The 27,606-nt window shown below is 36.9% G+C and overlaps 1 protein-coding gene across 1 annotated transcript in view; it reads left to right on the top strand.

Moving 5' to 3' along the window:
• PLXDC2 (plexin domain containing 2) overlaps nt 1-27,606 on the top strand; it is a 253,050-nt gene that overhangs the window by 120,095 nt on the left and 105,349 nt on the right. The window contains exons 3-4 of the mRNA XM_054273816.1: nt 15,139-15,285; nt 20,131-20,200. Of these exons, the coding sequence (XP_054129791.1) occupies nt 15,139-15,285; nt 20,131-20,200 (217 nt within the window). The remainder of the gene's footprint in view (nt 1-15,138; nt 15,286-20,130; nt 20,201-27,606) is intronic.

The raw sequence follows: 27,606 nt of genomic DNA, 5'->3' as shown, positions 1-27,606 counted from the left end.
TTTTAAACTTATAGTTCAAATATTTATATTAAATAGTATTTGTATCTTCATTCCCCTGTCAGGGATCCTCAACAGTGCAAGTTAATATTCCATGGGCAAGATTTCTTGTACAGCCATTTAGTTTAATAATATCAGGGATGCTATTGATCCCTCCACCACTAGGACAGAATTCTTTTCTCAGTGCATAGTCACATGCTAATACAGATTATGAAATATCAAAGTAATGCGTGTTCAGTACAAAGGTTTAACCAGATTTTAGGTTTCAGTTGAAGCATTTAACTTGTAAGGGAGGAGGAATGAAGCTTTGCACAACAGGAATTGGCTGTTTCTTTAGACAGCAAAAGAACAATACTTTGTTATGAAATTTGTATTTAAAAAGTCATGGGGAAAAAACTAGCTAAAAACCTAAAGCAACAATCAGTTTTATTTTTCATACCTACTTTATGATGTGGCTTCATTTTAGGAACAGATTCTAGACTATATTATCAAGCTCAAATAATATTTAGCTCTTGACTGAAATAAGAGAAACATTTGATTTTTGTTAAGGTTAATTTAAAGTTCTAAGTCAAGACATACACTTTAATTGATTTAATTACATGGCTGAAGCTTTTCAGGTCTACTTGCAAAATCATTGTCATCACAAAAGTTATATTCACTCTTATTTTCACTTTTAGGCATGTATAATTATTTCTTGTTCACAGTTAATAATTACTACATCACGTGATTTTTGGTGTATGTGGGATTTCTGGTGTCTGACTCATTCAAGAGAAGGAGGAAAAATTTGGGCTCTTCCAGTAGGCCTGCAAATATTTTTCACAATTTTTGTTCTAACTTCAGTTATGTAGTGTATAGACCTGGAACTTCCAGGGCCTAAACAACTGTGACTAAAATTAATGGTTTTACAGTAACTTAAGTCCAGAAGTCTCTGTTGGAACATGTGCTGTTCACGTCTTTGGCATTTCCATAATGTTCTAGAGGGTTAAACAAATGTCCCATATGATTCCTTTCTACTGCACATCATGAAACTGCAAAAGCTCTGAAGCTCCTTGGCACTGAATGTTGTGGATGTCAAAATTGACAGAACGAAGCAAATTCTTGAAATACAAATTTGTCACGGGTTATTAAACACAAAGGGAGTTTCTGAAGAGCAGATTACTGGACCCTAGGGAAAATGGGGAATTGCCATTGTTGGTCATCATCAAACACAGAATCATAGAATATCCTGGGTTGGAGGGGACCCACAAGTATCATTGAGTCCAATTCTCTTTCCCAGTCAGTTCTGATGACATCTGAAGATGTTTGACTTAAGAGACTCCAGTTGTTCTTGTGCTTTTTTTGGTATCCATTTACTAGAGTAAGTTAAATATCATGTTATTATTTTCATATTTGGGAGATTAAGGATGAATTGGAGGAAGGATCTTGGGATATGCTGAAACAGTGCTGCTGCACTGAAATCATTGTGGATATATCTTTTGTTTTCCATTTAGGAGAATGTTTAGTTGTCTTTTTTGTTGTTGTTGCAGGAGAGATAAAATTTTGTTTTAAATTATGTAGCTGATATAGTAATTGAAAGCTAAATGGTATAGAATTTTCTTGCTGTATTTTTTTTTTGCAAAGGTTGCTACTGTTATTTTAAAATGTTTTTATTCACAATTATCAAGAATTTCTTTTAGAAAGTTAGCTAGTTAATTTGGAGATGGAGAATGTAACTTATTTTCACAAAAATGCGTTTTTCAAACTGAGTGAAGGGAAAATTATGTTTCCTTTTCATGTGATCTTAGGGGAATTTTTTGAACTTTCTCTTCATGTGACATCATAAGACAAACTAAAATGTTTGGAACTTACTGCTAAAATTTTTATTTAACTGATAATTTTTTATACATTATAAAGAAGAGCCAGAAAGTGAATTAGTCCAGAAAGCAGCACAGATCATACATGAAATGTCCTAATTCTATGATATTGCTAAATTACACCAAAAAGTATGTCACCTGCAATTAGAAACAGAATCCGGAATAATCATTAATTTACTCACTGTTTTCTGCTGAGTTTTTTACCATGATATCACATTTTCTAGCCAGCCAGCAGACTGAAATATCACTGTCTTGTTTTTTTCCAGCCTTTCGTTTCAAAATGGTAAAGCAGGCAAACGCCTCATATATCTTTTTCTTTTGAATATACTGATTGCTTATTTATATCAGGGTCATCTTAACACTTTTACTGGGTCTTGCTGCAATGTTCAGCTGCACTGAAAGCATTGCCAACTCTGTGAGAAATGTTGTAGCAATAAGCCTGTCAACGTTTCCAATATTCTCAATCTAAACTCAAGTGATGGTTTTGCTAATAACTCTGGTATAGCTGGAAAGGGAAAAGGCTGGAGGAAAGATTCATTCTCTATTTCCTTTAAGCTTGGGAGGAGAGGACAGGGAAGGAAAGAAATTAAAAACTAGCTTCCTCATTCCTAAATAAGATAACTCCATTGTAATCCTGAGATCATTTCCCCATGCTTAGCTACATTGGCACAAAAGGCATTTAATATAACACATTGAGGAGAATGAATCTTTATAGCAAGGAAGGAGACAGGAAATTCAAAGTTTAACAGCATCTGCCTTTGAATTTTCTTAATGATAATAAGATAATGATAGTAAGAAAATGTGAATGCCACATCAATATTTTACTTTTCCATATCCTTCATCTCCAGCCTCCATATTCCAGAATGGTAGAACTCATGACTGAAAAGAGCTATGAGCAGAATCAACAGACCTTGTACTTTCTGAATTAATTATTTCAGTCATGCATGCCTCAGCACTTGCTTGCAGGGGTATGCTGAAAATAGATTCGACTTGTGAAGCTGAATATTGGTGTGGCTTTGAAGACTGGGAAGGTCTTTCCTTTCCCTTCTTCTGACCCTTTTCACCATGTTCTTTCTGACTTTTTTCTGACCCTTTTCACCTTGTTCACCTGGGGTGTTCTCAAGAGAGGAGACTTGCATCAATTTGGTCATGCAAAATGCAGAAGATTATGTTCATTTCTACCCCTGCAAAGCAGACACCCTTAGCTAATTTAACAGCACTCAGCAAATTGTGCATAGTTGGTTGGAGCAGGGAGTGAGGGTGAATACATTACCAAGTTGTTTGTGCAGAGGAATTTAAGTAAAAAGTTGTCACACTGAGCCACACAGTTCTAGCTTGGGTAGTCCTTAGGGATAGATTTTCAAAGCTGTAGGAATTCTGCTGACATTGATGGATTACTCAGTGTCTCTCCAAATCTTTCACATTTCTTTAATATGGGAAAGTCAATTATCTGTTATCCCAAAACAGTAACAACATGACATGTAAACAGAGGGGTCCATTGTTTTAGATTTGGTCAGACACTTCCTATGACTCTCTAAATTTAGTATTTATGCCAGAGTCAATGATCTATCCTCATTGTGATTGTATGAGTTATACAGATTTTGCAAAGAGAATAATAAATGGGGCCAATGCTCAAATTCATATCAAGACGGGGATCAGAGTCAAGAAAGTTCCATTTGTAAAATGTACATTTGTTCTTCCAAAAATGCCAGTTAAATGTTTTCAACTGCTGAAGAAAATGCTGATGAAACACTTCTAGGAGCTGTAATATTTCATACACGGAACAGAAATAACTAATGAAAATACCAGGGATTTATTTGGTTTTTTTCTTTCTTCTATAACACTGGCATGCATTCATGTGCAGCATTTCTAAGTGTTCACAGACCATCAGTAAAGAAACAGTATACTTATTTCTGGAAAAATTGGCAATAGGAGATCTTGGAGAGTGTGCATCAAATTGCAGTGTGAGTAATGAGGGGAAAAAACAACAAAAAAAAATAGCAAGCATGGCACGAGAGTTAACGAAAGTTAGAGAGATGTGACTTGGCTACTGGAGGTTTGCTTCATGCGTTTCTAGTAAGCTGATAATTCTTCACAATTTCCTACTACAATTTTTAAATAAAAATCATTTTCTAAGCATTCTTTCCATAACCTTAGCAACACAAGTAGGAAGAGGGAGAAATTGCAGATGGAAATACTGTCTGTCTGATCTCATCTAGGTGGAGCAGTAAATGTCTTGAGGGATAAAGTGCCAAGATCTCTCAGAGGTTTTCTGCTCCAGTACAGATAACAAAGCAAGCTGCTTCTCAGGTTCTTCCTGCTCCAGGCAAAGTATGGATGCTTCTCTTCTGGTGTATGAAAAGTGTCTTGCAGTGCTAGAACAGACATAATCTGGCTCCAAAATGCTACTGCTTAGATCTGGCTTACATAGGTCAACAACTTGGTGAGTGCTCATTTTGAGAGTATAACTTTGGGGATATTATATTGGCTGGCACAGTGGATTATAGCAAGTTTGGTGAGGATGTTTAGAACATCTTCATTCCACTGTCATAAGCCAGTGTCCCCAATGCCCCTATTTGTCTAGAAAAAAAAACCCCAACTCTTTGTTGAGTCAAAATTACTGACTATGAATTTGAAAGAAACAGCAATTCATTCCTGAGAATTTTTTTTCAATAAACCTGGAAATAGAATTTTTATTCAATCATTTAGCTTCTAGCAGTGTATACAATGTTGATTTTTCTTGTATTATATCAGGCATATTATTCCACTACCTTGGAAATCAAGTTAATTTCTTAAATACACTGCAGAGATTTTGTTTCTAATATAAACATTCAGTAAAGGGTGGTACACATCTGTATACTGCTCCAATAATGAACATAAATTTATATGAAATATTAGGTGACTGTGATTGCTAAAAAGACACTGGAGTCTGTACAGGTAGTGATTTTCTTTTTTAGTTGTAGCTAATATTGAAATTGGAAGTGAAATTCAGCTCTTCAGTTTGGTAACCTAAGTATAGATGCATGTGACATAGACAAGGAATGTGCAAGTTTTACCAGGGCATGTAGTGGTAGGAGAAGGGGAAATGGCTTCAAGAAGATAGGTTTAGATGAGATATTAGCAAAAAAGTCTTTGCCATGAGGATGGTAGGGCACTTGAACAGGTTGTCCAGAGCAATTTGGATGACTCACCCCAGGAAGATTTCAAGGCCAGGTTGGATGGGCTCTGAGCAACCTGGTCTAGTGGAAAGTGTCCCTGCCCATGGCTGGGGAATTGGAACAAGATGATCTGTAAGGTCTCTTCCAATACAAACTATTCTGTGATAAAAGTTGGTGGAAATTTAAGGTGAAAAGTGCCTAGCTGTGGTTGTCTGATATAATTTTAGGCTGTGGTTATACTGAATGGTCCACTGCTGCTCCTGTAGGATAAAGGTCAGCTGCAGGTCCTGAATCATATCTGCAATTTTCAGATGGCCCTGGGTTCCTTCAGTGCTTAGTAATTAGATCTCATCCATGGTCAGTACAGGCAGTGCAGTTAAAATGTGTATTTGGATTGTTCTTAAGTGGAGCTGAAGGAGCTGGCAAATCTTTGCTGACAGCATTAATAGATCTGTGGTTCTGATAATGAGTGCTTACAAACCCAGCTCCCAGGTAGACAGCTGCACTGAAGTGTCCAACCTACACACCAAATAACATGCTGCTTATCTACCTATTTTTTATCTGAGTCTGAAGAGAAAAAATATAGGGTTTTTGCTTTGTTTTTTGGTGGGGGTTTTTTGTTGTTGTTGTTTGTTTTTGTTTGTTGTTTTTTTACAGATATAGCAAGAAATGGTGTCAAGGTCAAAATATTGAGATTCCTCCTTTCTTTTCCCCTCTCCTTATCTTACTTGCCATGCCACCAACCCCATACCAGTAAAAAAATATTGATTTGAAACACAAGTAAAATCTTTTGTCTTCATCTTTCACTGGTTTTCAGTGCTTAGATGTTTGCATCCCTTCCGTTGCTTGAATTTGTCAAGACACCTTTCAAGTCAAAAGTAATTCTGTAGTGCCTTGTGATTTATCATCTTAGTGTCCTGTATTTAGATGAAAGATGAAAAAGAAAATACAAGTTTATGCAACATTCCACTTTGGATCAATCTATTCTGGAAGAGCAGCGTAGATTTAGACACACGAAAAAATAACATCAAAATCAAAACAATGTGTTAGTATAATTTTGAAATATTTGAGTATATTGGTTCAGCAGCACTCTCAGTTTACTTGAAGGGAGTACTTTTCAGAGACAACAGAGGGAAGATATTATTTAGCATCCTGCTCTTGTCTGGGTAATTGTGAAGTGCACAGAGTATTCCTCTTAAAAAACCCAGTGCATATTCTGCAGAAATCTTGTTTGGAGCCTGATGTCAGGCAAAAGCAGCAACTTGGACACGCCTGTCTAGACAACATGTAACTCATCAAGCATCTCAATTAAATATGATGTCTTAGAGTTGTGGCACAAGAGCTCTCAAGGGATTTATTTATTTTATTGAGCGTGACTGCAAGATCTGATAAATAAGCATTTCTGTGACAAGTCCTTGAGAAATGTGGCTGGTGATAACAGTTTGGTAAAACTGTATATAGCATTTTTTTAATATTCCTGTGTATCCAATCCAGACTGAAATGCTCTTACAGATGTATACAGAAAAAGACATGTGAATAAAGCAAAATGCATACTTTTTTCAAACAAAAGAGGAGTAGAAATTTCTAACCACTTTCATAATCACTGTCTTTGTAAGCCATGAACAGTGGTTTTGAAATTTTGCATTTGATTGCTAATTTCAGCCAGTCCCAGGTTTTAGTAACTAAAGATTCATGTGTGTTGTGCATGAGAGCTAAACTAGAAAGTTCTGTGGCTAAATAAATTACCAGTTTGTTTGCAAACTGTTTAAAACCAGTGTCCCCCAGGGAAGCCATGGTGACGCAGCTTGTCCTGTGTTCAGGTTCTCTGATGGTCTGTCTATATGCCCACCAGCACACAGCTGGACTGAACAGCATGACTCTGGCAAAGGCTGGTGCTGAGTGAGGTCTATGTGGGACACCTTTAAAAGCTTCAGAATAAGATTTATCCCTACAGGTAAAATGCTACTGCTTTAATTAACCCATGCTCCTGCCTGTATCAGCTTTGTATTGGTCATACATGTTTCTACAACTGATTGCTCTACAACTTTGGCTCCAGACCCTGGCGGATCCCTGAAACACAATATCAACAACTCAGGAACTGCAACTCATACCAGTGAGCATAGAGGCAGCTTCCTGCATTGTCCTATGGAAAGCTCAGATCAATTACAAACTATACCTGCTAATAGCAACTTAATGCTTCAGATCTGTAACACTTTCCATACCGATTTATATTTGCCATTTTCCCTCCTCATGAGGTCTCAGGGCTCTTGGTTGGGTCTTGGTTGCTGTTTTCCTCATATGTCTTCCAATAGAGAATTGCCAAAGAACAGGAAATAAGGATGACTTGCATCTCCTGGCATTTGAATATACAGTGGAGGAATACAAAGGCTACAGAGAGTTTAAAGTTACTCTAATACTTGGATCAAAAAAAAAGGAGTGTGTAATACTAAATGGAACTTACACATTTAGGGGATGGAAAAAAATTGCCCAAGTGTGGCTGTAAGTAGGTCAAATACGTATGCTCAGAAACACAGTTTGTCATACTCCACACAGGAAGTGGATCTTTAAAAGACTAAATCTTTAAAATCTAACTTGGCAAAAATGTAGTTATTTATGGTATTATCTGGAGCCATAAGCCCCCAAGAATGGAGCTGGTAACAGATGTGGTGTCATAACCACTAAGGCTCTCTAGTCTAGTCCTGGCAGATTGGTTTTCATGTTTACAAAAAGTCATTTTTACAGTTTCAGTTTCACAAACCCTTCAGTTATTTATACATATCTGAAAATGAGAATATAAACTCTAAAACCTGTGTCATAATTGCCTCAAAATAAAAGTTCTGCTAGACATTTTTTGGGCATTGTATTGAAATAGTTCTTTTTATTTTCTTTTAGTGGAGAGAATGCTACACAGAGCAGTTAATAAAGATGCATTTTCAGAATGTCATTTCTCAGACTTCTGCTCCAGCAAATCAGGAACAAAACTGCATAATAAATATTTCCCTACTGTAATTGGGTTTTGAGTGACTGGTGATTTGGCTTTTTTTCCTTTCTTAAGTAAGGCATTGCAGAGATTTTTGCTCTTTTGAAGCTTGTCTCATATGACAAGACAGTCCAAAGGGTTTTATAAGCCTGCTGTAATGACCCCTAAATAGGCTGACAGTTTTATAGCAGTCCCCAAGAGGGAAGCTTCCTTTCAAAAGCAGCTGAATATCATGGAAAAGGCAGTGACTCCACATTGACTTTTCACTAAGCTGCAAAGACTAAATGGCTTTCTGGATTAATAACAGTTTTATGGCATCCTTCTCTTACAGAATGTCTGTCAGCATGTGTGACTCTCCATTATAGGTGCTGTAAGGAGCTCAGAAAAGTGCAGTTTAAAACCTGTGAACTTAAATTGTTACAAAGCTGCATAAAGCCTTGTGTCTGCATGGCGGGGGAGAGATGTGAGATGAATCTTTTATTTCATCCCAGCTGATGACAGCATTTAATGTTTACTATAAGAGCCTCTGGGTGTAAATCTGGGAGATTCTGGGCAAAGTGACTTCCATACTGGTCCTGTTGAAAACCTGAGTGTGAGGACTATTGCACACACAGACAATAGGCTTTCAGCACTCTGCAGAGTACTCATGTAGCCTCTTCTTGGAGAATATAGTGTGAGAGGACATTTTTAATACCAAAGCACTCAGATACAGAATCTCCTCTTCCATTAGTTTGGCTTCCTCTCATTCATTAGTAATTAAATTAGCTGTTCAAAATGGATTTTGCTAGGGTTTTTGTCATCAACAGTGATATTCACAAGTCAGTGGCTGATGTCAACTATGCCCATATCGCTATATATATATGTATATTCCCTTAGTTTGTCCCATATCAGACATTAAAAAAAAAAAGAAAAAGAAAACCCAGCAGATTGCAGCTCTGTCACTGTGAAAGAAGCAAGTCACTGAAAAAGCACCTCTCTAAATTGCATGTTTCCTCAGTAGATTAGTACAGAACAAAGACTTTTGTTAAGAAATTGAACAGCAGAGAGTTCATCCTTGATGCAAAGTGCTTATGAAATTGGTAATTCTGAGCACCTCAGAGCAATCAAGGTTCCTAAGCAGCAGCCCCAATATATATCCTCTGTAAGACTATGCTGCAATCCACCTGTACCTTACCACTGAAATTAGAGCTCTCATGTTTTGAGAGGGCAGTTCAAGTTAAGTATTCCTCAGGGTTCTTTGATTATCAGATCCTATAAACCTGTAAATCATAGCATTGCTATGTTATGATTGTATTTACAGTATTCTATTAGAACGAGCCATGTGGCAGCAGCATGCATAGTGTCTCTAACCCCATTTCCCCTGGCCTTAATCTTCCCTCTAGGACCCCATCTCAGGATAGGTGATCTTCTCTTGTACTGTCTCATCTCCTGTGCTAATGGCTATTCTAATAGGAATATTCTCCATGTGTCCTTGCCACCTGCCCCTGTCTCAGTCAGTGTCTGCCTAAAGAAAATGTGAATAAATGAGGAAAATCAGTTGCAGCAGCATACACACATGCTTCTCCTGCTCAGGTAATGCAGAGTGTGACCATGCATCTCTCTTGCCCTTTCTCAGGGCCCAGAAGCGTGCTGTCAAGAAGAGGCTTTCCATCACTCTGCAATGCAGAGCTAGCTCAAGTCGTATTCAAGCTGTCACCTCTGTTCTCCCTCTTGGGCTGCTTTTAGGTGGTGGGGATTAATAGTGCTCAGAAATCTAAAAGCAATTTTCTAGCAAAAGTCTGAAACAATTCAGAAGTCACTTTTGGCTGTATTTTACTGATGTGATAGGCAGAGATAACATAAGAGAGTAGCCAGCATTACATGTGATTAGGTAAAAGTACAAATAGTTTTGAGGAAGCTGTTTTGGCTGTATGTGTGCAGGGGCCCATTGTTGTTGTCTCATTTAAACAGAAAGGGTTTTTTGGTTCTGCAAAATGGATTGCCAGAACGGCTTTATTCCTTAGGAACTAATTGTAATTGCTAGCTTATTTCCTTTATCTAAGTATCCAAAGGAGTATTGATATCTTTGGGTTTTTTGCTGAAAAGTAGTCTGTTTTAAAATATAGAATTGCATATTTTCTTCTTTCAGTGTTTTCCTTTCAGTCTACAAATGCACCTTATGGAAAACACAATTCTCTGATTAATTTCATAGGCTATTAATGTAGACATGTTTGTATTCAGAAGTAATGACAATGAAATTAGTAACTGGTGACAAATTTTCTTGGAACTAATTTTTTTGGGGCCAATATTAGCAGAAATTTCATTTAATTTAAAAATAAACCTAATCTGTGAGTTGAGCAATATTTGAGCAATTTGTTAATGTATTTTGTTAGAAATCACATACCAGACCATCCATTTACAGTGATAAAAATAAAGTATCTATAAAGTCTACCACCATATCCTTGAGGACTTCAGACTTTTTACATTATGTTGTCTTCTCAGTTGAAGACGGAAATGCACTTTCAATAAAGTAGCATATTTAAAGGGACAAGAGTTATCAAATTAAATTCCTGTCTTCCCTGTCTTCTATTGCATCTGGCAATAACTCATGGCACTTGATAAGGAAGATCTGATGATGAGGATCCTTGGAAGGGATGATTGATGTATTGATTGATAAATCAATTGATTTTTCATTGATAATGTCACAAAGAATGTTCCAGTACTGGGGGAAGGCAGCCAGAACTATCTGCTGGAATGTAATGACCATCTGCTTGGCTGATCCATGACAATTTGCCTTGTGGATGTCTTCCTTTCCTTTCTCAGGAAAGCAAGATGTTTTCTACAACATACTATTGTGCAACAGCAGAGCTCATTCCTGATTGCTTTTCCTCTGGTTGAAGTTATTAGTTTTCTTGAATTACAATCTTACAGAGAGAGCTTGAGAGATGGAATCATGGTGTCCTCATTGTGTCTTGGTTTGAAAAGACAGGTGTCTGCTAAGGAAGGCAGGAGCCTCCCTTGAAATAGAAAATATAAACCCCCTCACTACAAATTATTATAATTTTGAAATTAAGCAGCTCTCAGGCAAAGATATGGGAGTAGGAACAACAGTTCTTTATTAAGGAAGAAAAAAGAAATAAAATAAACAATGCAGTAATACAAAACAACAGAGTCAAAATGCAACCTGACATCCTGTGGGTCAGGGTGTTGGTAGCAGTCTAATCAAAATGGTGGCTGCAGTCCTCCTGCAGTGACAGATGTGGTTCTGTTGGAGCAGTGATCCTGTAGAAGGGTGTAGGTTTCCTCTGAAGGTTCAATAGTGGTATAAATAGCCTGGTCTTCCTCTGGGAATTCAGTGGGAAAAGGCTACTGGGGTGTTCCAAACCTCAGATTATATCCAGGTAGGAATGCTTGGCTGCTCCCACTGGGTGGAGCATTTCACAATGGATGATGTAATTTTTGTCAGTCATGCAGTGAGACTCAGTGGCCCACTAACAGAAGATATTGCCTGGAGGGAGGATGTGTCATGAAAGAGATAAAGAAAACTGCCCAATTAACACAAGATAACAGCCCCACCTCTAACAGATGGGAATAGAATACACATTCCACCCACATCTTGCAACTGAGGAACATTGAGAGGAAGCTTTATTGTTTCATGTTAGTTTTGGTACTATTTTCATGCCTATTTTTGGCCAGAATCCCAGCTAATAATTTGAACAAATGTCAGAGGCATAATGTAGTTGTTACTTTTAAATATCACATATAGTTACTTTATGTTATCTTGATTGTGAAAGATCACATCACACATTGGAAGCCTTAATCTGTTAAGCAACAGCAGTTACTGATGAAATCAATATGTGACATTTAGACTGTATTTGGGATTATCTGAATATCTAATGTATGGAATGGATGTTAAGTCTTTGAATTTGACACACCAAGTATTTAAAGAAGGCTTAATCTTCAGTTGTGCTGAGCTTTTATGAGTAGTGAACATATTCAGCTTTCCTGAAAAATTCAGTTGTATTTGGAGAAGTATGGGAATATATTCAAAGTGTTATCACTTGTGAAAGTGTCATCACTTAGCTTGTGAAAGCTAAGAAATTAATTTCTACAATTAACAAATAAGATGGCAACTCAGCATCAAGTATTGCCTGAGGTTAAAAATAACTTCTCTCCCCAAAAGAAAAGTGTTATGAGAGATATTCTAATAAATATTCCCTTTATAGTCACAAAGGTTGCCAACAGTAATCCTCATAGCTGGTGCAAAGAATATCTGGGAAAATCCATTGCTTTAATGCTGGACTGTTCAATAGAAGAAAGCTGCTATGTACTTCACATATAAACAGAATTTGGACAGAATTGCACATTTAGAGATCCAGTGGGAGATAATGCTCATATCCCCCAAATACCTAAAAAAGAAAAAAGAAAGCTTTCTTGAAGTAGTAAAGGGTATGTTCTCTGCTTTTTTTGCTTTCCTTTCAGTAACATGCTTCAATGTCACTAATAGATACTTAAGAAGTTTGTTCCTCATAATAATTGTATCTTTATAGAATTCTAATTATCAGTAAAACTCTAAATCTGTCTCATATAACTATTAAAATTATTTTCTTCATTGAGTAGTTTACATCCAAATTCAGTAAAATTTCTTAAACATTTTTCCATCTTCTTGTATAGTATCTACCTGTAGGGAATGGAATGTATTATGAAGCAGGTACAATCAGTCAAAGAATATAAACAGGTCTGACAGAATGAAAAGTTGTAGGTATCTAATGATACCAATGAAATCATATTTATTAAAGATTCCAAGAATTTCATTTCCATGGCAATGCAAATTAGGAACTATGAAAGCAGTGACTTGGAGCAGAAGCTTGGATCCTAACCTTATTTGGAGCTCCCAAGCTGCTCACATCAACTTTAGTTGTTAGCTGCCTGTGCCTTTTTGTTTCAGATTGTAAATTTACAGATAGGATTAAGAAAATTTAGGATGTGGAGAGAAAGAATTAATAATATATTCATAAAATACATCTGCATGAAGGCTATGAAGAGGAATTCTGCCTTCCTTCTATCATTTAAGTAGAAGCAAAGAATCTAAGATTATTTAACTTGGATTAAAATACTAAATGAGACCTTTTATATACAAAATTTGTTAGACATAAACAATTCCTCACACAGTGCCAAAATCTTGAGATGAAGGCTGTAATTTAAGTGTTTGATTTACAATCTGTATGGTGAATCTGCTTTAGGCATGGGTCAAGATACCATTTAAAACATTCTTATAGAGTTACCAACTAGGCTCAGTGCTAGAGCCTTCTAGTTGTGGAAGGGGGGGTTTAGGTACTAGAAATTAACTGGGGTAGCTTTATTAACTATAAAAAAAAATTGAAATGCAAAAAAACTTTGCACAGTTTTGACTATAGTTTAAATATTGCATGTTTCTGAAACAAACTGTAATTACTTGTTATTTGTCTCTGGATCTCTTTCTTTGAGATTTTGTATGCCTTAAATGTGACCAATATTTACTAAGGAATTTTTATTCTGAGTGGTAAATTGGACGGGGAAATACATATTTGTTTTCAAAACCTTTGAATTTACAGTACCTCTATTGTATACATGGCAGCAATAACTGTTTCTGTTGACCATTAAAGGAGGAAAGAATTTGGTTAGATGTCTGGCTTTTGTCATCTTCCTGACAGTATAGTTTTAATTATGTTTTCTTGTGTGACTAACCTAGGGTTAGTGAATCTGTTGGAAGTTGCTTCAGAATTGTTACTGAGATTTACTGGAAATATAAAGTACATCCTGGCATGCAAAGTACAGCAGAAGACACAGAAATTGTCAAGGAGAAAATAACCTGACTATATCTGCAACAGCTAACGTAAGATGCATCAGTAATGATGTTAATGTAGGGTCAAATCCAGCTGAAACAGGATTTATGGTCAATATATTTACTCTAGGACATGAATGATGTCATTAGAATATAAGTCCTTGCCACATGTGTCTCCAGCTCAGGATCATGTCAGTAGGAATGGGTTGGGTACGATCTGGGGTTGTGGGGAGGGGATGTCAGCTCTGCAGGGCAGCGCAGCCTGATTTGAGGGTACTCCCGTGTGGCTGGCTGGATACAGGAGGCACAGCAGGAGGGGAGTGGCTTCATCACCAGGGTAATTCCAAATTCTACATCCTCCTCTTTAATTTTCTATTGTACTTTTTATTTTCTGAGTTTATTTTCAAACTCAGAAATCAAGGCTTTTGGGGGCTTTTTACTTTGTCTTAGAAGGGGAGGAACTGAGGAAGGAACTAAGAAATACTAGCATGTGCTACTTTTATAGAATTACTTGTAGCTATTCAGCAGAGAGCTGGCAATGCTGTTGATTTAAATATTTGTGGTTGTAAAAGCTTGGTTTGAGTAAAGGAAGACTGGGAATCTGAGATGAGTTTCATTTCTTGCCTCAGACCACACACTCTTTTCTTTTTTTCTTTTCTTCTGTCTTAGACAGGAAGGCAGAGACCTTCACAGTAATTAACCTTAACAAAAATTTTCTGTGATGGGAGCATGACAACAACTACTGTATTTTTTAAAACCACGAGAATTAGGAAGATTTCTTCCACAAATATGTATATGTTTTTCTGTCTTGAAAGGGCAAATCTACAGTAAACCAGACTTTCAGAGTTTTAAAAACACATAGCATTGTAAGCCTACAGCTATTAGGAATATTTTGGATGTTCTTAAATAGGATAGTCTAGTGAATTATGTTCAGAAATGTTCAAAACTACAATTTTTTTAAGGTGTTATCCATGAATGGTTCTTATGGCTTCGTTAGGGTATGACCATTGTTATAGGAATTGTTCGTCTTGTTCCATACGGCATCACACATTTTGCCATAGATTTCACTGATGTGATTATTACACAACCTGTATAATTGGTACTTGGGATAGTGAATGTTATAATCATAATATAAGATGATTGCATGAGGTAACTGCCTTGTCAACTGCTAGTGGTTAGGAGCAGAGCTATCTCTGCAACATATTTACAATTCTAACTCTTTTCCTTCATTGCTGAGGTTCTTCAAGGAGCAACAGGACTCAGTATTTCAAGGGTGAGTTTTATATAAAACTAAGGTGCATCTTCAATTATAATCTGATTTTTTTCTGTGTTTTTTCCCTATTTCAGGAGGATACAGATCATAATTATTATACATCAAGGACGTATGGCCCCTATGATTCTACCAGCCGGGATTTGTGGGTCAATATAGACCAAATGGAGAAGGACAAAGTAAAGATTCATGGGATCCTTTCCAATACCCACCGTCAAGCAGCAGTAAGTTATTTTATCCTTTTCTTTTTGGATATTTTTTTGGATATTTTATCCTTTTCTTTTTGGCTAACATGGATATTTTTCCCCAGAGATCCACATCGCAGTATTACTAGGTACCATGACTATTGTTCATAGAGCTATGTCTTTGAACTCTAGTTAAGCTGTGGAAGTCTTTACACTATTGTTATCAAAGGATTCCTTGAACTTTTGAACCTTCTGTAACAGTCCTTCAGAAATGCCTTTAAACATACGTTTAAAATTTTCCTCTGTCCCTAAGAATCACAAACTATCAAAAGGTAAATCAGTTGTGTTGCTGAAATCAGAGGGAATTTTACTGTTGAGTTGAATAGTAAAAGATCTCTGTTGAGGATGAAGTTGATGAAGTTTTAAGTTTCTCATGGAATGTATGTGGTATGTTTGCACTTCTATTTTATATGAGGGTTCATTCTTATATTTCCGTTTGGGACAACTGATAAAGCTCATGAGATTGTCATATAGTAACAGAAATTATGTTTTTAGGTTATCAGCAAATAAATTTTAGGTTATCAGCAAATATATAATTTGGAGTGTAAATAACAATCATATTTAACTTATTGTAGTCATGCTGCTGGTAAGGTGGGTATGAAAATAATGGGCTTATGCACCTAGAAATGGAATTAAATACTGTATGATATAGAGATTGTATTCTTGGTTCTCACTTGTGGCTAGAAGCTGCATACATAGAAGAGCCAATATTAGCAAAAATCGAATACAGAAAATTACATCTCAGAACTATGTTTGAAGACGCTCTTGCTTCATCCATTCAGCAACTTAGCTCCAAAAAAAAGTCCTTGGGTTTTGCCAGTTTAAAACAAAATCTAGTGAATGCCCTACTTAAAAGCTGTACAGTTTTTAAAGATGCAGATGTCTTTAACAGTTTTAAAGCTGAGAGAAAGCACAAGTTTAATTCATCTTTTCCTTACTTAATCTGTTTTTTCCCTGGCACAAGCCAGGTGACTGCTCAGATGAATGCAAGAGGCAGCAGAAAGAAATACAGTGGTATTTAAATCAGAATATAGAAAGCAGAGTGAGGTGATAAATCCAGCACATGTAACTGGCACAGAGTCCAATTCAAAAAACATATCTTTCATAGGTAAAAGAGTGTAGGCAGTCAGGGATAATGCAAATGCAGAGGGTTCAGACAGTTATAGATCCTTGGGGTAGACTTCATAAAACAGTGTATCAGCTATTCTCTTTAGACAATTTGATTCTAATGAGGGGAAAAAGACCCTCAAGGGTACCTTGAGGTAGTGAGGACCTCTGTTTTCTGTCTTGTCTATTTTATGTGGGATCCTGGTGCCCTGCATTGAGGGAAAGAATGGAAATATGCCGAAAGAAAAGCCAATAAATAAATTTAAAATTTTAACCCATGTTTAATGATTAGTAAAGGTGACACCCTTCCATGTCTTTGTTTCACCTTTGTTTCCAATTGGATCTCTGAGATTATGCAGCTAAAATGTCCATCCCAAGGGGAACATTTTGTGAAGTTATTAAACTAGAGGCTAGAACAAGGCTATATTTTTGGTCTATGTGGGGGTCATTGTAGAGGACCATTCAGCATGGCAAATGAAAACTTGAGGGCTTCAACTGTTTCTCCCCAAAGCAAGTGGTTTAAGACCTTTCTTCTGAATGGCAGGTGTCCCCTCTGCCTTTCTTCCAGCTCCAGCAGACAAAGCTCTGGTCCCTGTTTAGCACACTGATATCCATCTCTTTTCATGCTTACCCAAATGTCTTGGACTATGAACTTGAGTGGCTGCAGCCATTTCTACATAAAGACCCCTTTTTCAGGTCTGTTTTATGTCCCCCCAAAGGATTAAAATCAGAGAGTCATCCTCTAAGGTTTTATTCCTTATTTATGCATCTATAATTGATTTTTTGTATGTTTGTGTCCAAGTAAACAACATCCACATGTACTACACAACAAAGGTGTTTAACAGGGAGATGTGATTTTTATAGCTGTACAACTGCAGAGTTGTATATTTTGAGATCATACCTACCTCAGCAGCAACCTCTTACCTTCTCTCCCATAAACTTTGCCATTACTCTTTTTAAAAGGCCATTTTGCACATCTTGCACTCAATGATTTACATGATATTTTCTAAACATTATTCTCCAATTTGACAATAGAACCAGGAGTTAAATCATCACATGCTAAATATTAAGGAATTAAATTACAATGTCAGGGATTCTTTGAATGCTGACAATTTTACACTCAATTTGTGTGTTTTCCTTCATTTGGAAGTAAATAACCCTGAGAGTTCCCAGAAGCTGTCAGTTTGTTTTGCTTCTACAAGAAAAGTCTTAAGGACTGGAGGGAATCCTGGAGAGGATCCATTTGATAGTTTGATTTTATAAACAGCATAGTAATTTTTTGTGGAAAGTAGCAAGCATATATTAATGGAACAATTAAAATGTCTAACACTACAGGATTTATAACCCTAGTGGTAAAGATGTTTTTTCAATATATTGCCACCATCTTCTTAACCATATAATACAATTTTAGAGGTGGCTTTGATATTCAGTGGGTTTAAATTAGATGTCTAAGAGTCGATTAGTGAAACACTGAACTAGAATACAGGATATGTGATTCTTGGGAACTCAACTCCCTTTGCTCCCAGTCCATTCTATCACTTATGCACGGAGAGAACATTTTTATTTCAGTGAATTGAAAATTCTGATATTCTTTCTTAAAAATGAAGTATGCTTTCTAGCATGGAAGTAAAAGCAAAATTTTAGTGACTGTTAGAATATTGTGTTTCAAAATGATACTTAAATCATGTTGGTTATTACAGTATTATGCTAAAAAATTTGCTATGTTAAACATTTTTACATTGTCAGAATTTAAGGTGTCACATTTTGACTTAAGTCAGTGAGAGATCTTTATTGGGCTTGAGTGGAAATGGGATCAAGTTTTTGTTGCAAACATATTTATACTAATGTTTATATTATAGCCACCTAGAAGACAGCTTAGGGGGCACAGTTTTCATTTGAAGTAGCTCAATGGCTACTATGATTCAAAGTGAATAGGTAAAATGGAGGATGGCATATAAAGGAAAGAGAGAAACTTTGGTCAGACTATTGGTAGTTTCAACAGAGTTCTTCAAATTATGTTTGCTAGAGCAAGGACATCATTTAAATGGAGTGCATTCACAGATGTAGCATACACTTCAGCAGTGAAAGCTGTAGAGCATGGTAAAAGAATATTTGTGTGAGTTAATTCATGTGCTGTCTTTTGCATATGCCATTTTTTATTAAAAATGTTCAGTTGTACATCCATATTTATGTATATACAGAAAAGGTCATTAGAACCTACTCAGTCCAATTAACACATTGCAAATGGATTTTGCATTCTAATTAAAAACAAACAAAAAATGTGCTAATAAATCCTGTCATAATTCTGTCTTCCATTTAAATGGAAAGCAAATCTTTCCATCCCTTTCCAAACACTTAAAGTTACTGTAAGTCTTCAACTGCTAATTTCATGCTAAATAATTCTTTAAACATTTCTGGTTGATGTAAATATAATTCTTCCTGAGAGAAGTACTCAGATACAATCTGAAAGTAACAAATACAAGACAGAAATAATGGGAGGAAAAACAAAGACATGAGTACTTTTCTTTTTCCTTCCCCCTCCACTTTTTTAAAATGTGTGGGCTGCTGCCCTTTTTTAAGTGGAGTCATCAAAAATTATGGTTGAGGGACAGTCACCAACAACTCATCTTCACACCAGCTTTTACTGTTGTAAGTCCTCCAAAAGAAGGAATAAGGGACTGCATGCTCACTTCATATTTACTATTTGGACCACTGTGGAAGAGATGTGTTTTTCACAGGATATTATATTTAAACAGTGAAAAGACCATGCTGAGATTTCAGCACTCCTTTCTGCCATGACCACTAATTTATTCAGAGTTTAACCAGGTAGCACACAAGGTGATAATTATGAGTGGCCACAATAATCATTGAGCTTTGGGACTGGAATAGAATAGATGGGAAAAGATAAAGCCATAGGCAGAGAGGTAAAGTGAGTTTGAATTTGAATGTTGCTTTATGGTGAGCTTAGTTGAGTAGAAGAGTTCATTCCCCAAATTACAATTCTGTGCTATGAATTCAGCTGATAGAGGATAGTCACCTGTAGGTGGATGAAGAAAAAAAAGGTTCTTATTAAAATTTTATTTATTTACTTTATTTTTCAATATGTAGCTTAAGTAGAGTTTGTTATTGCTTCTGTTGAATATTTCTTTATACACCATTCCATCTACTAGCTGGCAGTGTAGACAATTTTAGGGAATGGTGTCATATGGGTTTGATGGAGGAATTGCCTTCCAGTGACCAGCCTTCCTCAGACAAGCTCCCAGGCAGCAGCAGGATGTCAGGGACAGCACATGAAGGTTCATGTGGCAGAGCAGCAGAAAGCCAGCAGCCAAAGTAGCAGATATCCTGTAAAACATAGGTATTTCTAAGGCTTTTGATATTGATGGGTCCTTTTATGAAAGCAGTTAAAGCGACAGTTTTTTAAGGGGAAACTCTACAAATCTTTAATTAATTTTATTTTTGTGATTGAGTTACAATATCTATTCATGTCTTTTCTTTTATGAAGTTTTGTGCTATAATGTTCCACTGCTTTAAGTGTTTAAGTGCTCCTCAGAATTCTTCCCTGTTAGCTACTGGCAATTCTAAATTAAGAATAGCAAGACTCCAGTGAGAAAAAAAGGCAATGAAAGAGATATTTGAAGTGGATGACTGTTCATCTTTTTTTCTCTTAATGTTCTGCTCAATATTGATTTTATTTTCTGCTGTTATTCCTTTCAGAGAGTGAATCTGTCCTTTGATTTTCCATTTTATGGACATTTTCTACGTGAAATTACTGTGGCAACTGGAGGTAAGTGGCTTTCTAACCATTTACTTTGAGTAAGATGAGAAGAGTTTCTTGCAGCTATTTAAAATATTTTTCCCCTGCCTGTATATGTCAAGAGATAAACTGCAGCTTTTATTTAGGAAATTTTCCTGCCCACAAAAAGAAAATCACAAAATATCAATATGATGAAAAACCTCCAGCATTTAAGTTGAACTGTTATAAACCCATCTCATTGTAAGACTTTACAGCTTTAATCCTTTTCTGTTTAGATATTTTCCCCAGAAGTCAGGTGTATGTGTGTTTAGCAGTTGCCCTGGAGGTGAGAGTGCTGGAGCCAGAGCCAGGAGGGAGACAGGCTTTGCCTGCACGAGGGGAGAGGATTTCCTGCCCAAAGATGAGCAGTGCTGCTAGAAGTGGGGCATGTGTCATCTATAAGGCAAACCCATCACAATGCATTGTCATGTGTGGTACAGCCTCAGAAAATGTACCACAGCCTTCCTCTCCTCCTTCCATGAGAGGAGTGGGGTGAGAAGGAAGGTAGGGCAGCTCAAGCTCCCAGTCTGGCAGCTCTGGGCAGCCCTGATGAACCATGGCTGGGGTTCTCCCTCTCCCTGCTGATGGCTGCTGCCTGCACCAATCTCCTGTGCTGGGAGCAGCCATCAGCTCCTTCTATTCCCTTCCCAACTCCAACTCCTTGAAAGACAATTTCATTTTAATGAGACAAGGAAAAGGAGATTACGTGGAAGACAACAAATGAGAAAAAGAAGGAGGAGTAATAGTAAAAAAATAAAAACATGGAGGCAAAAGGCAGCATCATGGAGGGCACACCCAGAGGATCCTCTGGTCCTTGAACATATCCAGCAAGTTCATGGACCCTGACTTGTGGTGCTCAGCCTAGAGATGTGTCAGGACAAGCAGGCAGAAATAGGAGCCACATCATTAGGAACAATTCTACCCTGTCCCTGATCTAAGTTTCTCCTTCTCTTGCTATGGGGTCCAGATGGACATGATCAGGGGATTTCCATGTCCCACTGAACTCCTAAATGGGGAGGTTATGACTAAAAGATAGGGGTAGAATTGTCTTGTTGAGACACTCAGTGTCTCAACAAGAGTGTGAACTGTAACAGAGATTTCTGTCATGCTCCCCATCAGGATCTCCATTTTGCTACCAAAGCAGAATACAAGTGTTGGACAAAGGTGAATAAAGGCTGATATTAAAGTGATTTGCAGTAGAATGATAAAGAAAAAGGATGCAGAATCATGAAGTGACTTCTTGAGTATCAGTTTTCCCTTCTTGATCAGCAATAACATTTTGATGCTGATTTGGATAAGATGAGCCAAGAACCACTGATTTTGAGATTTGTCTGATTTCCATTCTGCTATGCTGTTAGTTTCATTTTGGTGCTTGATCATCAATGCCCAGTTTTGTATTCTTTTTTAGAGGAGCTGCTTTTGACGGGTTGCCAAAATCAGCATGTGATTTGTGTAGCACAAAAGGATGGGATAGATCCTGCTAAGCTAAAACAGCAGTGGTGGGGACAGGGTTCATCCTCTAAATGTCCCCTTATTCTTACTGCTGCCCTTGGCTCCTTAAAATTTCACAAAGTTCATTCTCTTAAAGTAATTTTTTGGTGTGGTCATTCTGCTGAGCCTTCTCATTTAATGGAATTTAAAATATCTGAAGTTATATCAAGTTTCTCCATCAGACCCAAAAGTCTTGGAAGGGAAGTTAATTTCCTGAGGTGAACTGTGTAGGAGCAATTTGTGAGGTACATATTTTTTTTCCGTTTGATACCGAGTAAACGAGGAGTTTAAGTGGTTTTGTCATTTGTTTTCTTAAAAAAAAAAAAGTCAGAGTATAGAAATTACTGTGGCTCTGCAGGACTCTTTTCTCTTGCTATTAATGGAACACTGACTGATAATTATGCTTTTCTTTTTGCTGCATTTGGACTAAATGAAATATTATTGCTGTAAATAGATCGATGGATTGTTGTCAAGCTAAATACAACTTTAAAATCAGTCCTTTTAATGTACACCATTGACATTAGCACAGAGATATTTCTGTCTTTCATTGACATTTCCATGATTTTTCCACCTCAAAATAAGCATGAAAAAAAATCTATTTAATAATAGATTTTAAAATGTTATCTTGATAAAGCTCAGTAACTGTAAGTCATCCTGTCAGTCCAGGATGCAACCTTTACTACAACTATAAGGCTTCTAAACTCATCTAGCAGGAAAAGAAAGGTTTATTTCTGTACTAACTCTCTAAAAGTGTTTTAATTCAGATATATTTGCAAATTTTGTTGCTAGGCTAAGCATCACACTTCACCACCACTGATTTATGATAACAGAAGATGAATAAATGTTCCATGTGCTTCACATACTCTATGGTCTGCTATTCCTAGTAACCAAGATTTTACATTGGCATTACTATTATTAGAGACCTGGAATACCTCCAGAGGTTATTCTGACATCAAAAGAATGACAAAGTTTGTGTGTACAGAACTCCCACATGACAGATGTCCACTTCCTGGAGAGCGGGGTATTATTAATTATGCTAATGACAACACTAAAAACTGTTTTTTACATACAAATCATAAATTAAATAGCCCTCTTAAAAGGGAAGTCGAGAACAATGGCACAATAAATCCCTGTCACAATAAAAACATCAACGCCAATGGTTTCTACCATGCTTCATGGAGTGTGCACTGTGGCATAGTAGGGCTCCCAAATTGCTTAGGATGATTTTGGAATCACTGTGGTTTAAAACTAACCTTTTTTTTCTCTTTAGCTAATATTTATTTCCTCTTCTGAATAGTTTTGATGACCTCATTGTGTTCAACTAAGAAAAGGAAGAATGGGTTGTGAAAAAAATAGTTTGAGGTTTTATTCACTGTTGTCTTAGCTGGTATTTGAAAAGGCTATATATTATTATATAAATTATATATTAGAATTGAAATAATTTTTGACAAAATTACTAATTGGTTCTTTGCTGTACAGACGTGTCTCTGCCCACATTCCTATAGATAGTCCTCAACCAAACTGAGTTTTGGTTTTTGTGAAGCTTTCTAAAGTTTGTAGCCTACAGGCCAAAAATGGGTTATTTTTGTAAAAAGAAAAAACTTGTGAGATAGTGAGTCAGGTTGTGCATGCCAGGAGCTGAGTGTATGAAGTCTGCTTGTTGCCAGTCACTGACATCCCTCACGGAGCTCAGTGGAGCTGGGAAAACCCTCCCTTGTGATACATTCTCCATGCAGTACCACAACCCTGCTCAAGGGCATCCTTGGAGCTCTGTGCCCCACATCCTACTCAACATGCTGCAAACCTCCTTGCTGGCTGTATTCATTTTCCATGTTCATTGTAGTAAGCCCCTCTTGCTTATTCTCTGTGAGGGTTTTTTTTTTTGTTTGTTTTGTTTATCAGTCTCTATTTTTAGTGCAATTTTATATCAGATACTGTAAGTTATTTAGGCAGGGTTTTTTTATGGCATTTTTTGTTGACATTCAATTTCTCTGAGGTATTGCAGGGAGAAGGAAAGACCTTGCTGTGCAAGCACTGCCCAGCATTAAGGAAACATAACAATAAAAGTAGAAATTGAAGTGACTAGGTGGTTACATTTTTAGATTTATAATGCTGAATATTAAGACATTTTGCCAGCTAGATGAAGAAGGCTCCAGAAATGTCCACTTACCCTGTATAATAGCAAATTGCTGAAGTTGAAGCAAGCAGCTGAATTTTTAAATACTGTATTAAATTTTTGTGAGATATCTTTCACTAGAGGAATATTCCATATGGAGGAATTGTCTGAAATAATTCTGAGGATGCTGCCTGAGCATTTCTACCACTGTCAATCGAAGGAGTACCAAACAAAGAAGTAAAAAGCCATCCTAGCTATAAATTCCAGTGTAATCAAATCAGAGTTGATAATTTTCCAAAACAGAAATCAAAAACTCTTTGTATGATTATTACTTCCTAAGACCAGATCTCATGCTTAAAAATACTTGTATTTATGGAAGAAAGATTTTTGTGCGTCCAGTATTCACACAGCTTTTCATCAAAACTACAGCAGTCCTGTGCTCTATTGACACAAGATAAGAACACAAGCATTGAAAATACTATACTAATTTTTCTGCTGAAACCTGATGTTATTGGATCTTGCACTGAGGAGCAGCTGTGAGGTACCTGAGCATGGTTCCTAAATCCTGACTAGTTGGGACAACTGATTCAAAGTAATCTTTCATTCTCATGAGGAATCACATTTCAGTATCAAATTCTTTTTAAATGTACATATGGCTTGTGGGAAAGTACCAAAGGCAAAAATCTCTGGTTAGCAAGCTAGTTGATTAGCTACTTAAAAACTGAAGCTCTCTACAGAGATAACACTTTAAGATTTCTTTTGGACATTGAGTCTGTGTATATCGTTATTTTACTGTTTTCAACGTAGCAAGGAGGGATATGAAAAATAAGTACCAAAGTGTGGAGAATTCAAATACAATTTGTATCACATTTTGCAGTACTTTCAAGGAAAATGGATCAATGATAGAGAGAGAGTATGCTGTGGGGAGGGAATAAAGCCTGTTGTTGCCCTGTCTCAGCCCTATCTTTCTGTGTTGGCAATACCTCTGAGCAGAAGGGAAATTTGTCCACCTAGGTGGTGGTGCTACGGAAAGAGAAGGGACCACGGGTCAGGACCTGAGCTTGTTCAGGGTGACGATGGCTGTGCATGTGCAGCCTGCAGAAATTCTATGCTAACTAATTTTTTCCCCTGCATCTCATGTATTTATTTTCTTGAATTTCCAAACCAGTGGGTAGGTAGAGTGAAATTTACCTGCCTCTTTGAATTATCAGTGTCCTGAGTGGAATGTTTTTTTGGAGTCTGTCAGAAATTTCTGCAAGGTTTTTCTGGCTGTTCCTGCTTCTCTGAACCTTTCAGCACAGGAGCCAGCAGGAGATGTGTTCATCACATAATGAAGAGCTCTTTGACAACACAAATTGCCCTGTGGGAAACATCTGTTGAATGGCAAAGGTGATACTAAGCATAGTGAAATACAGTGTTTCTAGCCAAAATCAGTGCCTCAGATTAGTTTGTGTCTGTTGCAGGGGATTACACTTGTCATCACCAGTGGGCAGGTCACTCTGAAGGGACTGTGGAGGTCTGGCTGTTGACTAGCTCACACAATTGCTTTCATTTACCTCGTCTTTTTCTGATGTCTTATATTGTCATCCAGTTGTACTAAAAAAAAAAAAAAAAAAAAAAAATCTCCCTGTAAAGCTTCCTGTGTGTCTTGGGAATATCCCTCCTGTCTTTGTAAGGGACTATCCCCTCCCTGGAAACTCTGCTTTTCCTACCTTTTCTTGGTGAACCCTTACAACCCTTTCCATTCCCACACTTATGCCTTATCTTTACAAATTGGATCAGAAGCACTTAGTGCAAAGAGAATGATAAGCTTTAGAGGGAAAATAGCATTCCATATGCCTTGACATTTCTCTGATCATCACATATTAAGGCATTTCCGAGCTTTGTGATGATTAGGGGGAGGAGTGGCACTGAAGTGGTAAAGGCTTAAAATGACCATATTTGTGTTTTTTTAAGACTGTTTCATAGAATAACAGATAACTAACCAAAGCATTTGTCCACATGTAATACCAAATAAGCAGTAAATAAAATTGAATAATTTTGCAGAAAATAATACTAAATTAAATTATTTAATGTTTAGTCAAAGAGCCTTCAGGGTAGCTGAAAACCATTCCACGGAACATTGGGAAGTTGTTAGGTATAGGCTATGTCTAAAAGGGATCCATAACTTCTAATAGTATAATTTTTTATTAAGCCTTTACAGTAGCATTCAAAGTCTCAATAAATTATGCTATTACATCATAGTAAAGATTTCTAATGCTTGACAAATCTTTATTTTCTCTAGGTACTACAAAATATAATGTTTCTGTGGTTTGGTGCATGCTTATAAGTAAAAAAAAGCTTCAATAAATTTCTGTCTATACCTTCTAATTAAAAGAAGAAATTCCTGGTGAAAAGTGGGAAACCTTTTGATGCTGCAAGGCAGCAGTGCATAAAAATTATGTCAAACTTTGGAATTCCTACACCAAATGAAATGTGGTCAGTTCATAAATCTTCTAAGATTTGTAAAATATTGCTTGGCTATATCTGTTTCCTAAAGCCAAAATTAAGATCATGACAATATTTTATTACAAAATTTTTCAAAATTTAAATGTTTCCAAGCATAGAGTATTTATAGACTATTTAGGCTTCTAATTGCATTAAAAATTCAGCTCAGAGTTAATATTAATTATTAAACATAAGGACTCCTATAGGTTACAATATTTCTAGTAAGAGGTGTGTCTTAGTTTAAATTCTGTCAAATATTAGGAAAAGTTTTCCTTTCTGAAAAAGTTTATTTCTGACTTCGGCAAAAGTTATTTTTCCTGATTTTTTCAGTGTTTGTGTTTAGGTTTTTTTAATGTGTTGAATTCCTAATAACAATAACAATATTATTGCCAAGGGGCAGTAAAATCTTTTCAGTCACTTGGTCCGATGTGCATCTTAATGAAGGCTCTTTTCCTTGAACTTCTAAGGGAAACCTATTTTACATCTCAAATGAGACAACTGTAAATGCAGTTTTATAACTTTGAATTACTAAAACTTAAATCCTTTGTATTGCGTGATGCTAATGCTACCTAGCACCCCATAGCACCAGGTACCATTGATGATTACTTGCAATAGCCAAGGAAACTCTGGGCTTCATTCTCCTTAGTGTGTTATCCTCCATATCTGTAAATGCCATACATTAGTGTTCTTGTTCATAAAATACTTACAAAATTCATATTGTTCCTCATATTTCTGCTGAAATTTAGACACTTACACTGACTGATAATTTGACTTCCTTAAGAAATGACTGTTAAGTGTTTCCAGAAATTATATCATGATCCTATTGCTATCAAAATGAGCTGTAAATCTCCTTAGATTGCCAGAGGATGCTTCCGTAATTGGCTGTACCTCATATCAGGGTAGATCTCCATTTCTGTGTGTGGCAGGTGATTAAAAGAGCACTGAGCAGGTTGGTTCCTCATTCACGTTAGCTGTGCAGGGAGGGGCTTTCCCCTGGCAGGCAGCAGGTGATTAAAAGAGGGCTCTGGGGAGCAGGGCAAGCAGGAGTGGGCAAAGAGGGGTGTGGCACGTCTCTGCGGGCATGGCATGTCTCTGCGGGCGTGGCACGTCTCTGAGGGTGTGGCACGTCTCTGTGGGCGTGGCATGTCTCTGTGGGCGTGGCACGTCTCTGAGGGTGTGGCACGTCTCTGAGGGCGTGGCACGTCTCTGCAGGCATGGCAGGGCAGTTTGCGTGGCAGTTCGCGCAGGCAGGGTTGCAGGTTTCCTCCTGCTAGAGGGGATTTTAGTTTGTTGTGTTTCTGTT

The sequence above is a fragment of the Melozone crissalis genome, unplaced genomic scaffold (assembly GCF_028551555.1).
Source record: "Melozone crissalis strain CALT ecotype California unplaced genomic scaffold, PUWL_Pcris_2 ptg000016l_1, whole genome shotgun sequence".
In the NCBI taxonomy this organism is placed as follows: domain Eukaryota; kingdom Metazoa; phylum Chordata; class Aves; order Passeriformes; family Passerellidae; genus Melozone; species Melozone crissalis.
The sequence above is the reverse complement of the archived record's forward strand: the minus strand, read 5'-3'. Positions and strand labels throughout refer to the sequence as shown.